Source organism: Sinocyclocheilus anshuiensis, unplaced genomic scaffold (genome assembly GCF_001515605.1).
Source record: "Sinocyclocheilus anshuiensis isolate Anshui unplaced genomic scaffold, SAMN03320099.WGS_v1.1 scaffold85, whole genome shotgun sequence".
NCBI classification, from domain to species: domain Eukaryota; kingdom Metazoa; phylum Chordata; class Actinopteri; order Cypriniformes; family Cyprinidae; genus Sinocyclocheilus; species Sinocyclocheilus anshuiensis.
In genome coordinates, this window is record NW_015536800.1 from 3,415,631 (window position 1) to 3,431,896 (window position 16,266).

General features: G+C 35.9%; 1 protein-coding gene across 5 annotated transcripts in view; it reads right to left on the reverse strand.

Moving 5' to 3' along the window:
- The window catches only part of micu3a (mitochondrial calcium uptake family, member 3a), a 27,442-nt gene extending 12,735 nt beyond the window's left edge, over positions 1-14,707 (reverse strand). For 3 of the 5 annotated variants that reach the window (XM_016444461.1, XM_016444455.1, XM_016444446.1), the window contains exons 1-7: positions 14,396-14,668; positions 13,131-13,278; positions 11,651-11,682; positions 11,426-11,504; positions 7,186-7,233; positions 4,848-4,930; positions 4,671-4,742 (exon numbers count right to left, since the gene is read on the reverse strand). In XM_016444461.1, coding sequence (XP_016299947.1) covers positions 4,671-4,742; positions 4,848-4,930; positions 7,186-7,233; positions 11,426-11,504; positions 11,651-11,682; positions 13,131-13,278; positions 14,396-14,662 — 729 coding nt within the window. In that variant the 5' untranslated portion in view covers positions 14,663-14,668. Of the gene's footprint in view, positions 1-2,196; positions 2,239-4,670; positions 4,743-4,847; positions 4,931-7,185; positions 7,234-11,425; positions 11,505-11,650; positions 11,683-13,130; positions 13,279-14,395 lie in introns of all 5 variants that reach the window. The other 2 variants (XM_016444427.1, XM_016444437.1) reach the window with 2 other exon arrangements.
- Between the last annotated feature and the right edge of the window lie 1,559 nt (positions 14,708-16,266).

Below are 16,266 nucleotides of genomic sequence, written 5' to 3' on the forward strand. Positions count from 1 at the left end.
TTTTTTATATTTAAAGAGGTTTTATATTTTATATATTTAAAGCGAGTTTTTTGGGCAGTATAGAGTAGGGTTGTTGTTTGTCATTTCTCCGATCACAAATGGTTTTATATTTACGCGGCGCGATGCAACGCAACGTGTAAAAAGACAGTATAAGTCATTATAATCAGTAATTATGTCCCCACTGGATGCAACAAATGCCTCGCTTATAATGGGTTTTAATGTTTTTGTCTCGTCGCTCCGGCCGGACACGGCATCAACAGTATGTGAGGGGCGTGGCGCGATGCAACGCAACGTGTAAAAAGACAGTATAAGTCATTATAATCCATAATTATGTCCCCACTGGATGCAACGAAATGCCTCGTTTATAATGGGTTTTCATGTTTTTGAATCATCGCTCCGGCCTGACAGGGCATCATCACAATATGGGCGTAACATTTCCGTCACACGCTTGAGGTATTCGGCCAATCACAACACACTGGATAGCTGGCCAATCACAGCACACCTTGCTTTTTTAGAACGATGAGCTTTGTAAAAATCGACGCGTTTCAGAAAGGCAGGGCATAGAGGGGAAACAATAATGTACAGTATGTGGAAAATAATGTGTTTTTTGAACCTTAAACCGCATAAACACATTTCATTACACCAAATACACCAAATAATGTTCTTTTTAGCAGCATCATATGACCCCTTTAAGCAATATACTGGCACAAGAAAGGGTTTTTTGGGGGCGAGGATTTTTTTCTTGTGATAAACACACAGAGTAGTCATGACGTAAGCAGAATAACTGATTCTGAACTGTTGCATAACTGAAAATGACTGCATATGCACTTCACAACATGACAGCATGTGCATTCAATAATTCAATGATTTATCATCAGTTTTATTTATACAGAGGCTGAGAGACTAATAGTGACGCATCAAGTTAAGGAAAACAGGAAATATATTTCTCTCATCAGTCCTGTGCTGCAAGGAGCCACTTTAATAGACAATGAAGACCCTTGTCGTTCACTCTGTCACTCTCTGGGATTCACAGATATACAAAAGTGGCTTTATCCAAACATCACAGAACTGGAAAAATGATCACCAGTTCAGGAGGGCTTTTAATGGAAACTCTTGTGTAGATGTTTGTGTTTGTACTTGATCTAAACGTGAAAGTGGATGTTTTTTTGTTTTTGTGTGAATAGAATTGTCCACTAATAATAATAATAATAATAATAATAAATTTGGTAACATTGTAAACATTTTTTGTGTGTTAGTCTATAGTAATTAGAATGAACTTTATTTAGAAATAAAATAAATTTTTAGTATGTTGTTTGCACTGTCATCAACCAATGCATTTATTTAATCAAAAAATACAGTAAAAACAGTAACACTGTAAAATATTATTACAATTTAAAAAACTGCTTTCTATGGCAAAGTTGAATTTTCAGCAGCTATTAGTCCATTACTACAGTCTTCTATTATTAGTCTTCAGTGCCACATGATTGTGCTTTGTGTGATACCTTATTATATGGTTATTCGATGAATATAAAGTTCAAAAGAACAGCATTTATTTGAATTAGAAATAGTTTGTAACATTATAAATGTTATGTCTTCACTGGCACATTTGATCAATTTAATGCATACATGCTGAATAAAATATTAATCAATTATTTTAAAATCTTATTGACTTCACACTGAATGGTAGTGTATATAATGAAAGAATAAATCCATTAACGTGGTCTTGAAAGAGTTGAGAAAAGTTTTTTTGAGTTCATATTGAAATCTCTGACTTTTTAAATGTCCCTTTAATCTCATTGTTGTCTAGAAGAAGCAACCTCAACATCTAATTTGAGAGATGTAAAGTAAGTGATTTAATAAGTGAATGTGAAAGACTCCAGAGCTGGCTCAATAGAAAACACATTTTACACCAACAACTCCACCTACTCTTACCCAGACCTGTTCTTTATAGCCCACTGACGAAGTTTGTAACTGACACGTTGTGGTTAAAGAAACTAAAATCAATAAGAATCAAATTAGACTGATTGTGGCAAAACACCCACATGCTCTCTGACCTCTGAGGTCCACTCCACCTCCCTCCACATTTTCATTCAGTCATCTGCAGATCTCTCTCATTCTCCCATCATTCCTGCCATGATTTCAAGATTCACACAGAGGTTATAGTTCACAGGTCAGAGGGCCGGGGGTGATACATACGCTGTTTACGGGGGCAACCTGATATCCATAGAGCTGCATACTCTACACAGAGACGAGAGGAGAGGTCACAGCATGCGGAAGAGGAGAGGAAGGAGAGAACGACATAAGAAGAGATGGACAAAGACAGGTTAAACATGCAAAGAGTAGAAAGTGGTTTAACCACAGGACAGTTGGCACACTTTCGCAAGATTCCAAGAGGAGATGACGTGACTGGCTCCCTCTCAGACAGCCCTTGAGAAACTGGACATGTGAATGAGATAAGAAGGGTTATGCATCCAGGACAGTGGATGGCCAAATGTACTCAGATGTTTTTAGGATATATATATATATATATATATATATATATATATATATATATATATATATATACAATATATGTATATATATACAGTATAATTGTATATGTGTGTATTTAAATGTGTTTTTAATATGGGGGATTTTCAGCATCCCATATATAACTTATATCCCATATATAATGTGACTGGTGCTTGCCTGTGCAAAACTCGCAGTTATGATTCTAGGCTGTTGTGGTTGGTTGTCAAGGCATGGTTTTGCGGTTGTTAAGGTGTTCTAGCGCTAGAGTGTTGTCAAAATATGGCTCAGGTCCATTGTTCAATGGCCATCAATGGGATTTTTAACCCAATTTGTCATCTGGCTAAAGCAAAAAATTGTAATTCTGATAAAAAAGTAATAAATAGGGATGCACTATACACACACACACACACACAGACACCAAACGTTTGGGGGCAGTACTTTTTTTTTATTATGTTTTTTGGAAGAAGGTCTTATGGTCACAAAGGCTGTATTTGATCAAAACTACATCAGTACATTTAAAAAATAAATATTGTGAAATTTTTATTACAATAACCACTTTCTATTTTAACATATTTGAATGTATTTATTTATTATTTAATTTAATTTAATTTACTATTATTTAATGTATTATTCACATGATCCTTCAGAAATCCTTCTAATATGCTGACATGAAGCTCAAAAAAACATTTCTTATCAATGTTGAAAATATCTGACAAAAAATCATAAAAATATAAATTACTTTCCTGTCACTTTTGATCAAATAATGTCCTTGTGGTATAACAGTATTCATTTCTTAAAAAAAAAAAAAAACTTACTGACCCCTAAACTTTACATTTTATATCAGTGCATCCCTATAACACAACTCCTCTTCAACAGCCTGCATGATTTGAGATATCATACATATCTGTAGGATGCTTTATGTGCCAAAGTTTAATACTTAGGTTAGGGTTATATCACTAACCCCAGGTATGAGCAAAACAAATACTTATGCAAACACCACTAACCACATGTTACAGTACCACTATCTCACTCCAAGCTCTTTCAAAGAGTGCTGAATTCAGAGTGTGAATGGATGTCACTCCTTCTATATCTTATGTAGAACATGATATAGTTTAGTAATGATGTGTTGAAAGACTTTTACACAAAGTATATAAGATCTCTTTACAATACCTCTGATTAAGTTTTCACAAAATGGCAACATTTTTATCTCAAAGTCATCTGACAAACGAATCTTAATCCCAGTTTGATATGACCTTAATCACTGGCTCATTGTACATTTGCAGCATTTAAAATAACACTAGAAATATTGTGCCCCATGTCATGTTTGCCCTGATACTACTAAAAAAAAAAAAAAACCTTTATCATGTCATGACAAAATATCCATTTCCCTTTACACAGAAGAATAACAAAACATACATCATTTTAAATAAGAATCCCGAATCACATTGAACAAAAGACAGAGAAAGTTGTAAATTGAGAAACATAGAGGCTGTATTCCATGTTAATGCCATAAACCCTTTGAACCCTGTTTATCTCATGAAATCCTCTTGTTTTCATGACTCTGAAGAAACATCTTATGGGAGATAGTAGCAATCACTAAAACTCATTTTGGATCAAACTCTTCTCCAGCCATACCGGCCGTTTGGAAAAAAAATATCAAACTACAAGCTTTATAAAGCCATATACAGTAACTGTACCTTTAAAAATCACCTTGGTGACAAAATTAATATGCAACAGTGAGATACTGTCTACACCGTCCTAATTAGTAATTAAATATACTGTTTATGACACTTTCTACAAACAGAAAACAAAATAGTGCATGCAATTTTTTTCCCTCGACAAATGGTTGAGTGACAGGAGGAAAAATCATCAGAAATGTTGACTATCAAGCTCAGGAGATTTATGTTCTATGAGAATAGAATTTTGGATACATCTAAATAGTGTGATTACATTTTTTTTATTAAATGTACAAATGTGTAAAATACAGGATTATGATTTTAAATTTACAATTTGGGAGAACTAGGACTGAAAAACAGATTACAATATTGTTATATTGTAAATCCCCAATTGTAAGTCGCTTTGGATAAAAGCATCTGCAAAATGACTAAATGTAAATGTAAATGTAAATGTTATAAACAAAGATCCTGATATCAACTTACCAGTTGAGCAGATTTTTCAGCATCTCCCTTTCTTCCTTTTTTCTCATTTTTCTTTCGAAAGATTTCTTGCAACTATAAAAAGAAATAGAGAAAAGGAAGAAAATAAATAACGGTGAGTTGAGTAATTATTTTTAAAAACAAACATCAAGGGCTAGAATCAACAATTTATCAACTCACCACAAGAAATTCCCGTTTATCCACCATCTGGTTACCGTCAGCATCAAACATGTTAAAAGCAATCTTAAAGCCTGCATGAGGCTCTAAAGAATAGATGCGAAAAAGAATGTTATATCAGGCCTAGTATTATAAGTTGTAGCACAAATGTAATAAAACAATACAATGTATAAATGTATTTGCTCATTAAGCACTGCAAATTTTGCAGTCAATCTGGTAAACCACTATTAAACGTTAAGCCACTAGGTGGCTCAAGCAATAATCAGATCAGAGGTGAGGCCCACATTTCTAAGAACCTGTTATCACCCCAAGAACTTGCAATACACTTTTGCCTTCACCACTTTTCCTTTCATCACTCTCTTCATGTGTTTTTGAACCCGTCAAGAGCCACATGTCTTCACTTTGTTATGTTGCCTAAGCAACAGCAGAAGAGAACATGTTAGGCAGCGTGTTTCTGTGTTACAGCTATAATTTAAGACACTAGCTTAGTCAAACGGCCATAGACAACTCTACGAATGGAAAATCATAAATAAGATCTACTTAACATCTCAGTCATTCCTCCTAAATAGTGAACGGAACACTTTTGCTGAAGTCTCCTGCTTCACAGACATTTTATCTTGAGATAAAGAGTTATCTCACACATGAATGTTTCAGAAGAAATCTCGACAATGTAACAAACTGTGCTTCTTGGCACAAAATTTGTCTGTGATTTTATTGTGAACTCGTATTTCTCACAAATTCTTCCATCACTAAATGATCTGCGCTATGCTATCCACATTCATTCATATCTCTATACAGTTAGTGTAACGTAACATTGGTCTCACTTGTGTCTAGATGACAAATATACATGGAACTTCATATATGCATAAGGATAAACGTGCTTTTGATCCTGTAGGTGATCAACATTTCTCTTATCTTTATTTTTTTATTTACATTTCAATTAATTCTTTTGATTTAAAAAATGCAAATACTTTGCTCATTTTGTGAACTTGTAAGATTTTTGGGTACTATGTCAATTCAAGAATACTCTTTAAATAATGCAAATATATGTGACCATGGACCAAAAACCCAGTCATAACGCAGTGTTGGAGAAAGTTACTTTTATAATGCATTACAGTATTGCGTTACTCCCTAAAAAAGTAACTAATTACGTTACTTAGTTACTTTTTATGGAAAGTAATGCGTTATAATACTTTTGCATTACTTTCGCGTTATATTTGTGTTATTTAACATATTTAATCATTGCAGGTTTGCGTCATATTCTGAGTTTGCATTTCACTGTTTTATTTGAGGGGTACATTTTTTGAAATTGTAACTCTTTATTATATATCATCTGAAAGCTGAATAAATAAGCTTTCCATTGATGTATGATTTGTTAGGATAGGACTATATTTGGCCGAGATACAACTATTTGAATATCTGGAATCTGAGGGTGCAAAAAAATCAAAATACTGAGAAAATCGCCTTTAAAGTTGTCCAAATGAAGTTCTTAGCAATGCATATTACTAATCAAAAACTAAGTTTTGGCCATATATTTATGGTAGGCAATTTACAAAATATTTTCATGGAACATGATCTTTACTTAATATCCTAATGATTTTTGGCATAAAAGAAAAATCGATAATTTTGACCCATACAATGTTTTTTGGCTATTGTTAAAAAATATACCCAAGCGACTTAAGACTGGTTTTGTGGTCCAGGGTCACATATGTATTTATATTTCTTCCAAATAATTTTCTGAGAAGCATTTGATACTACAGAAAAAGCACATGAACTTCACATGTGCAATCGCATGTTAAAATCACATGTGAAAAAGATTTGAAACTCACATGAAACATGTGGTTTTGGAACATCTTCATGGTATAAATGTGTAAAACCCATGTTCACATGTGTTTCACATATATTTCACATGTGATTTTGACATGTGATTGCACATGTAAATTTCATGTGCTTTTCCTGTATTTAAATAAAATATAACACAGAACTCAGTCTCCTGAGATTTAAATGAGCAACCTCTGAGCAGCAAAATCTCCCTTTGGCCTGAAATCTGAACCTTTAAATGTGCAGTGAGTAAAATGTGGCTTTAGAGAAACTTTTTTTTTTTTTTGGTGAGGGTGAGAGTATGGGTGGGCCTTGTCTGAGGTCTGAGCCACACTACAGATGTAAAACATCCATGGACCAGAACAATCTTTAATTCATGTTTAAAATAGGAAACATGCATAGTGTGCTGATTTCAAAAGAGAGGGGCACAGAATAATAAAGCATGGGATAAGAATGAAAGGTTAAGGGAAGGAGACACAGAGAGAGAGAAAAGATGGAGAGATAGAGGTCATATACTCACTTGTCAGAATGCAGAGCAAAAAGAGATACTCCGTGTAAGCGATGATGCCTGAAAAAGGATATCAAAGGGTCACATCCATTCTGCTAATGTACAGTAACACACTAACAACCTACAAACGGCCTCGTCTTCCCTTTTTATAATCTCTCCTTTTTCTTTTAAACTGAAAACTCAGAAGGCGGCTCATCTAAAGCTTGGATTAAAATGTTTACTGATTTTCAAAGCTAGGGGCCTCCAGAGATAGATGGAGTCACATACCCTTTTCCCTTCTTCTCCTGCTCCAAAAAAGGACTAGTAATCCCCCCTTTCATGATGATAACATCTAAAAAGGTGCCTCTCGGCTAAAGTGTCCATCTACATTTAGGCAACATTTGCCCCACGTTTGGCCCACACACCGAAGCTGAAGACTTTGACACTGTGAGTGACCGCCATGGAGACAGAGGCTGCGTTCAAAAGCTTCTGTTTGGATAAGGGTGTTCTAGAGGCATCCGTCAGGCCTGGGAGATGTGCCCCATTTAGACAGGGAACTGTCCCTGCTTTTCTTAGACTCGTGAGAAAAGTGGCAAAGTGGAGTACGAAGGAAAGAGAGAGTGAGAGTCAAAAGAAAAGCCAAAAAGAGACAAAGCGAGGTGGGCTGATGAAAAGATGGAAGTTCTGTTATGTAAAGGCACTGGGGGAGGGCAGGGAGAAGGGATACGTTTTCCTACACCTCCATTGAAAGTGTTCCTCTCCGCAGCTTCTGTGTGAAGGGGGACATGGAGACAGTAGCAGGCATAGAGATAGTTCAGGGTGAGTGGACTGAGTGTTACGGGACACTGCCTGTGTGCCTTCGGGAGGAAAACCCGACACTGAAAATTCAACCCAACACCCGCGGTCTCACACACTCACTCAAGCAATACAGAGGCATTCAAAGTCCACTGAGCAGGACAACTAGAGCCAGAAGAGACAATCAGATCGGAAAATGTGGGTATAATTGAGTTATTTTCTGATAATCTTCTCCTCTCTCAAATCTCACTTGCCTTCATTTGAAACTCTGACATCTCTTATTGTGCTTCATGGAATAAAATAAATAATACAAGTTTAATAATGATATTAAAGATGAACAAATCTTCATTTTTAGGCAACTATTGCTTTAAAATCCACTGTGAATTCTGTGGCTTGACGTTAAAGTTGAAGACTCGGGGTCAAAGGTTATCACTGGGGGTCTAAAACAAATTTAAAGACATTAATAGATGTCTAAAAGCTGCTTTAAACTGGTAAAACACAGCTTTTTAGCTGCAGACAGGTTGTTAATGTTTACATGGTGCTGTTTTGTGCAGGGACCCTTAAATGAAGAGGCGCTGTTTTACATTCCATTCATTCCTGTTCAATACGGTCTCAATACTAAGTCTGTCTCCTAGAGTTTAAATGCCAAATCTGATGTGTTTGTATGAGATGATTCATACTTTTAAGGGTTCGCATACCAATCGTTCTCAATTTATGATGCAAAAACACTGGCATGAGTCGAAAGGTCTGGTTCCTGATCTGGATGCATAACAACAGTAATGGAAAATATTTGTAGAATTTTTGTTATAAAAAAGCAAACAGCACAAATGAGCTCTTAAAGGTATTCATTTACGGTCTATATTAGTTGTTCGCAACTGTTATTAATCAGAACTGCATAGGTTCAACTTTAGGATGAAGATGAGGATGAGGATGTCACATAACCTGTCCAGGTTGGTCAGGGTTTCTGCATGTTTTTTTAAGGTAAATTTAAGACCTTTTAAAGACCTTTTAAAGACCTTTTAGAGACCAAGTAAAGAACATTGAAGGAATAAATTAAAGCGAAATAATTCCGCAACATGAAAAGAGAAAACACGTTTTCATACCCACTGATATTTGTTCTTGTTTCAAGTATAAATCAATTTTGTTTAATTTCAAACAAAATAAACTATGCAGGACAGGGTACTATTTTACTAAATAAATAAATACATCTAAAATAAAATAGACCATATCAGAACATAATTGATTTGTTCTCTTAGAAACTGCTCCTTAGAGACCAGAGCACATTCACGGATCTCGTTAGCATAGCTTCCTCAATTAACATCTGCATTCTATCATTACCACAGCTTGAGATCAGACGGTGTGTCAAGCTGCAGCTTCTCGTGCACAGGCATCTGCTGGATGCATGGCTCCACATCAGTGAAACCAACAAGATAAATGTACCGCCGCCAATTTAAGGTGATGATTTCAAAAACTGTAATTACTATGAGGAAGAACAGAATTCAGAGGGTTTATTTTTAGAGTTCTGCTGGAGTGTAAGAGGGTGGAGTGTGTGTGTGTGTGTATAATTATCACCGCTGGGAATTAGCTGGTGGTGTGAGCGAGTGCTGCTTCGTACGCCATGAGCAAATACTTTAATTGTGGCTCTGCTGCTGAAGAACTGCTCGCTCTTGCAGTTATTTCAACAACATTTATTTAGGTATTAATGCAATTCTGCACTCTGTTTTTAGGTTTCATTCTCCATTCTGGTCAGCAAGCATGTACAGTCATGGCCAAAAATATCGGCACCCTTGGTAAATATGAACAAAGAAGGCTGTGAAAATTAATCTGCATTGTTAATCCTTTTGATCTTTTATTTTAAAAATTCACAAAAATCTAACCTTTCATTGGATAATAAGAATTTAAAACGGGGGGGAACTATCATTATGAAATAAATGTTTTTCTCTAATACACATTGGCCACAATTAACGGCACCCTTTTATTCAATACTTTTTTGGCCCACAACATCAAAAATACAGCAGAATATTTAATTCTACACATGGGGTACTTTTTATCCCTGTGTGCACCAAACCCATCTTGAGTGTTTGCTGATAAAAAGCAAATTTTTTAGTTTCATCTGACCATAGAAGCCAGTCCCATTTTGATGGATGATTAAGGGAATTTGGGCTTTGTTTTCCCTCCTATCTATATTTCTGTGAAACAGGAAGCCATGACTGGATAATTTCATTTTCATAACCACCCTGGAGTGCTCAAAATTGTAAATATGAATGGGAATATACTTCACAGATATGTTATGTAGTGTTTTGGTGCCACAAAAATGAAACGGGACTAAGACCTGATTGCCTGGAGAATGTACGTTGCACTGGTCCCAGTGAGAGAATGAGAGGAAATGGAAACAGTGAGAGAGAGGGAGACGTAGAGAGTGAACTGAGCTATTTTTAGGAGTGCTCACAGGAAGTGAAAGCCTCAGGCCCATGCTTAACTGGTGGTTGACTGGTACCCACTGAGAGAGAGCAAGAGAGAAAGAGAACGAAAGACAGGAACGGCGAGGACAATTCAGCACCACTCAAGTATCATATTTCATATGATTCTGTACAGCCTCCACAAAACTGAAAAACAATATTTTTACCACTTTTCTTTATTCTCATGCTCTTACAAAAATAAATAATGTGATACCATTGGTACACTGATGGTATCAGGTGGTAATACCATAGTACACTGATAGTGAATGAGTATATATAGCATGGTCTTTACATGGAATAGATAACTCAAAGAAGGACAAGACATCATGGTAAACAAAAACAAACAAACAAACAAGACATGCAATGCTATACTTTTAAGAACAGAATACTTACTAAATTATACCTGGTTTCTTTTTCTTTTTCATTTTTACATAATATAATTATGCACTACTGTTCAAAGGGGAGGGACCAGGAAGACGATTATTTTAAGCTGCATTAAATTGATCAAAAGTGACAGTATCAATTTTTTTTATATTTCTAAATGCATTTCTTTTGAACTTTCTATTTATAACAAATTCTAAAAAAAATCACAGTTTCCACAAAAATATTAAGCCGCACATATGTTTTTAATTGTGAGAATAATGAGAAATGTTTCTTTAGCAGCAAATCAGCATATTAGAATGATTTCTGACGGATCGTGTGACACTGAAGACTGGAGTAATGACTACTGAAAATTCAGCTTTACTATCACAGGAATAAACAACATATTAAAATATATTACAATAGAAAACAGTCATTTTAGATTGCCTTAATATTTCACAACATTACTGTTTTTACTGTTTCTGATCAAACACGTAAATGCAGCCTCAAAACAATCTTACCGCCCCCCAAACGGTAGTGTATATTATGAAAGATAGCCATTGCTGTTTTACTTCCATATATTTGCATACATACACACTCACTGCTTTGATATGACCCAATAAAGTGTTTCTAATAATGAGCTGGAATGCAAAACTCACCTCTTTCCCGAAGGTTCCGGAACAGCTTAGATGTTCCTTTCCACACTGGTGGAGTGTCAGACAAGATCTTCTCCAGCTCCTGTAAATCATGACAAAACATACTATTTGGGAAAAATACTGTAAATACTGTGAAACGCAAACCTAAGTATTATCTTTAAATAGCAAATAATTTAACTTAGCTATCATGTCTACATAGCATGCATTACGAATAGATTTACTGCATACCTGTTTGGTGAGGGACCTCCAAGTTTTCCTTACTAAGAATAACAGAGAAACAGAAAGAGGGTGGCCGGTGAGATAAGATCAGGATGGGGGTTTCATCCCACAGTATTTGACAATCAGACAAAACAAGATTTTTGGAGTAGCATTTTTGTTTTCTTTTTTGAACAGACACAGTTCACTCTCAGAGTAGGAGCTGGGCTAAACAGTCCTGTGCTCTCTCATGGCAACCAGCTCCATGGAGCTGTCAGTTTGTCCTACAAGTTTGTCTTCAGACATAATGCAACTATTAAAACTGTTTTTGTGCATTGTTAAGAGCAAACATTTTTGAATTTATTTATTTTTTTTGTAATACTACTGTGCATCTCATCCTCATGAACTGCACCAGATTTAACCGTTTTTGCTGTGAGATGTTACTCCACTCTTCCACCAAGACAGCTGCAAGTTCTTAAACACCTGTAAACCTTAAATGTCTCAAGGACTGTTCCACAGGTGCATGTGCAATAATCATTTTTGGCTCACAGAACAACTACAAAAAAATATATCGTTTGTTTAAAGCCTTTGATATTAAAGATATGTAAAGCTTATTTGGATTTAATGAAATGATCTTTAAAACACATAAAAATAATGAAATATATTCGCCTCCTGCTACTCATACTCATCATTTGTCAAAACATGGAGCAAGTACAAACAATAGGGATTTGCAGGTATAGCATTAATGGATGTCATTCTTTTTGTAGAAGACTATGCCTGTTGTGTTTACTGTGGAACATTATGACATTTATTCTATCAAAACATGCACTTCAAAGCCTGGTTTGAATCCAGCTAAGTAAATACTAAGCACTTCTGTTGCTCTCTTGCACAGCTTTGATCTGATCCATTAAGACCCATTAATGACTTTTGTTTCTAATATTTATTCATTAGCATGCTGGCAATCCATTTATTAGATTAAGCCCTAAACAAATAAACCATTTAATTCACAATGATGATTTAATAAAAAATTACTTCACCATAAAGATTTAAATACTTTACAGAAATGCTGTTTTCTGTGCACTAAAGTACTGGGGAGAAAGAAACCTGTCCTATTTCCCGATTGTTGTTTTATCATTTTTTCCCCCTTATCTAAATAAGTAAAAGGACACCTAGACATCTCTTTCTTGCTCATGTGTAAGTCGCTGGATAAAAGTGTCTTCTAAATTAATACAGTAAATGTACAAACACAATGATCTGAGGTAAGTCTATTTGTAACACGTTAGATTAAATGGTTTGAGAAGACCACATTAGTTGATTTGAAGACCATCAAGTACTTCCATAAAGAAAGATATGCAATTATTTGCCCAAATAAACATGTTTAGTCATTTTGCAATTTGAAGTAAGTTCATCTAATCAGATTTGATTACAGCTTTGCAGTCTGTTGCTGTTTGAAATATAATTTTAGGGTTTAGATGGAGCACATGTTCACATCAGAAAATAACATGTGACTCACTGCGGGGTTCGCTCATGGTGACCGACTCGATGAAGTTCTGAGGAGTCATGTACAGCTGTCCCTCATACTCCACTGAGCTGAAGAGACGGAAACGATGCTCATGAGATGACATGTACACGTCACTTTCATCAAAATCAAACAGTGGAGCCTGCAAGAACCAATGACGGGCAATACAATTTGTTAATATCTCTATTTTTCAAAGCCATTGTCTTTATCTCTGTAAATTCATGAATCACAAACTAAAAGGTTAGTGTTGAATGGCTACTTATTATTTGTAGTGAAACTGTCTTTGTTCAGTCAGGCTGAATGGATGATATCTCTGAAAGACATCAAAAGGTCAATAAAAGGCATCATGTTAAATTGTTATGCCCTTTTGTGTCATGCAACTGAAGATTTTACTGGTACACTTGTGCATCATTGCTATATGGCACAGATTGATAACTGAATCAAAATATCTAATTTAAGATATAGATATTAAAATACTAAAATACATTTAGATTGTATTTTAACTACAAGTAAAATTTGAAACACTTGAACGAATTTTAAAATAACTTTTTAGACACATACAAGCATAAAATAAGTATGTATTTAAATAACACTTGAAAAATACATTGATTTTATATGTAGGGAAACATAATATTTTATCTCCATGCATTAGATTAAGTAAAAGAAAAGTTGTATTTAATGTAGTAACATGCACACACAGGGAATGGAAGAACTTGAACTGCAAAGTTTCCACACCAGTCAGGAAAACATTTAGTTACTAAGTGGAACAGTCAAACCAAAACATCTGGCAGCCCATGGAAACCAAACCTGACTGTCTGCCAAAGGAACAAAAATCCCAAAAATATGTTTATATTCACGTGCCAAAGAATTCTGTACTTAGACATGACAGCTCAACGCTGATAGGGTACAGATTACTGTTTGACAGGCCTCTATGATACAGCACAGATAAGTACATAGCTGTTTTATCAACCGTAACGCTCGGATATGTGATCTGAAACATGCGCGTAGTCATTTCAGCACCATGACCGAGGAAAGCGCCCTTCTTCCTGCTGCAGCATCACACAAACGCGCATTGGCATCCATGCGTTATGACTGTTTGTGTGCGCAAGCAAAACAATTCACCAAACTCTACAGCATGAATGCCTAATAACAGTGCACAATCCCTGTCCGATTAGCAGTTGCATAGATTTGACGCCAGGAAAAAAGCACTAATAGGAAGCAGTGTTACGTGGCACTGAGAACAGTGGGCACAGTCATACCTTCTCCTTGGCGGCTACAGCGGGTAGAGAAGGCAGCAGAGCCCGACAACCTATTCCATTTATCGGGGCTTTCCTCCCTCTGAATCCGCACATTTCTGAATAGTAATAATACAACACCGCTCCTCCGGCCGCAACGCCCACAGCAACCGCTATTCCTCGGCGTATGCATCGGTTATCCTTGACCGGAGAACGAAAAAGCGCATTCCGTGTAGCTGACGACAGCGACAAACTCCTAAATATGACTCCTAGTCTGCGCACAGCGGCCATTATTGTAGGTATGACAGAATTTGTGCAAGATTCTCGAGTTCTCATGCATTCATCGCGAGATGTGCTGCTCCCTCACCGGGATTACCCAGACCAGAGAAACAGCAAGTCCAATAAAGTATGCCATCTATGAACTTACATGAAAAATGTACACTATGAACCCCTCAAAAGATGTCTAAACAAAAGGTCGGGGTATGTATGCGTAAGTATGCGTTTTAAATGAAGTTATAGATATTACAAGTTATAGAAGTTATAGATATTACAACCATAGCAACACTCGTGCGCTTTTTCTTTATGTCAGTTTACGGTACGTCGATAAGACATAAGGGATTTTAACTGTATTATAGATTTACATACAGGCTATCATTTTTGTTGAGCAATACGAAGCTGAGATGTAAGCTAATGTACTGCACAATGTAAACAGAAATTAAATAAGTCTACTGAATAATTCACACACTCGGTACAAAGTAAACTTCTGGAAAATCACATATTTGAACATTCTTTTCAACCTTCTCATATTCAGACAATTTTAACATCTATTCACACATAGCTAGTTCAATCCGTATTGTAGTGTTATTACGCAAATTAGTTTTGACACTCGTGCAGTCACTGAAGTCAAATGCGCACATCTGCTTTGCACTGCTAGGATCCTAAAGTCTGATTAGAGACTAGGTGGTGCTTTTATGAAAAACTCCTATGACTTGTTTTAAGTTTACCCATGCAAACTGTCAACGTCACACGGAATCTGGCACATAACTGACATCTCTATTGTAAGTGATCGATCCACTGCGTCTGTGGATTGATCCTGCTCTAGCTGACCACATTGATTTTGGTTTAAGGTATTTTTGGAGATCATAAATACTAATGAGCGTAGGGGAACGACGTGGGAGAACGTGTCCCTTGAGAGAACCGTTGATAAATCACCTACGCGGAAGTGATCTATCCTCCAGGGAGTAGCAAAGAAGGGGTTTGGCACTTAAATGTTTCTAGATTATTATACTGTTTAGTGCACCATATATACATAAACTTGTATTATAGCCGACTGTATTTACAAATATTACATTATTACTGTATATTTTATAATAAACATAAATGAATGAATGAATAAATAAATACATACACACATACATCAATGGATGAATGGATAAATGGATGGATTAATAAATAAACATTATACAGTAAACAAAAATACATGGTCTCCAAAGAAAAGCTCAGTATAATACAGTAGGCCTATAATAGCGCAGTCGATTGCGCATTATTTTTTTTGTTTAATTAATAAGGTAACATCAAAACCATACCTAAGTGATCTTTCATGTAATATCTCTGAGGCATGTTCTTAGCTGTTGGGCTGGAAAATTTCTATATCAATCACTCATAGTATCAACGATTTGCCATCAAACAGTTCGTTTGCTTTGTGTTAATGACCTTTCTTTTGTGCGTAATGAATCTTTGATCTCTGATATCTTTGATACTTCATCGGATACACAGGGGACCGGAGCAAAGGGGAGTAGCCTGGAAGGTCGAGAGAGCATGTGCTAAAACCAGAAGAGAGAGAGAGAGAGAGAGAGAATCGGATGTAAACACGTATTGACTGTCAAAGCCGCAAG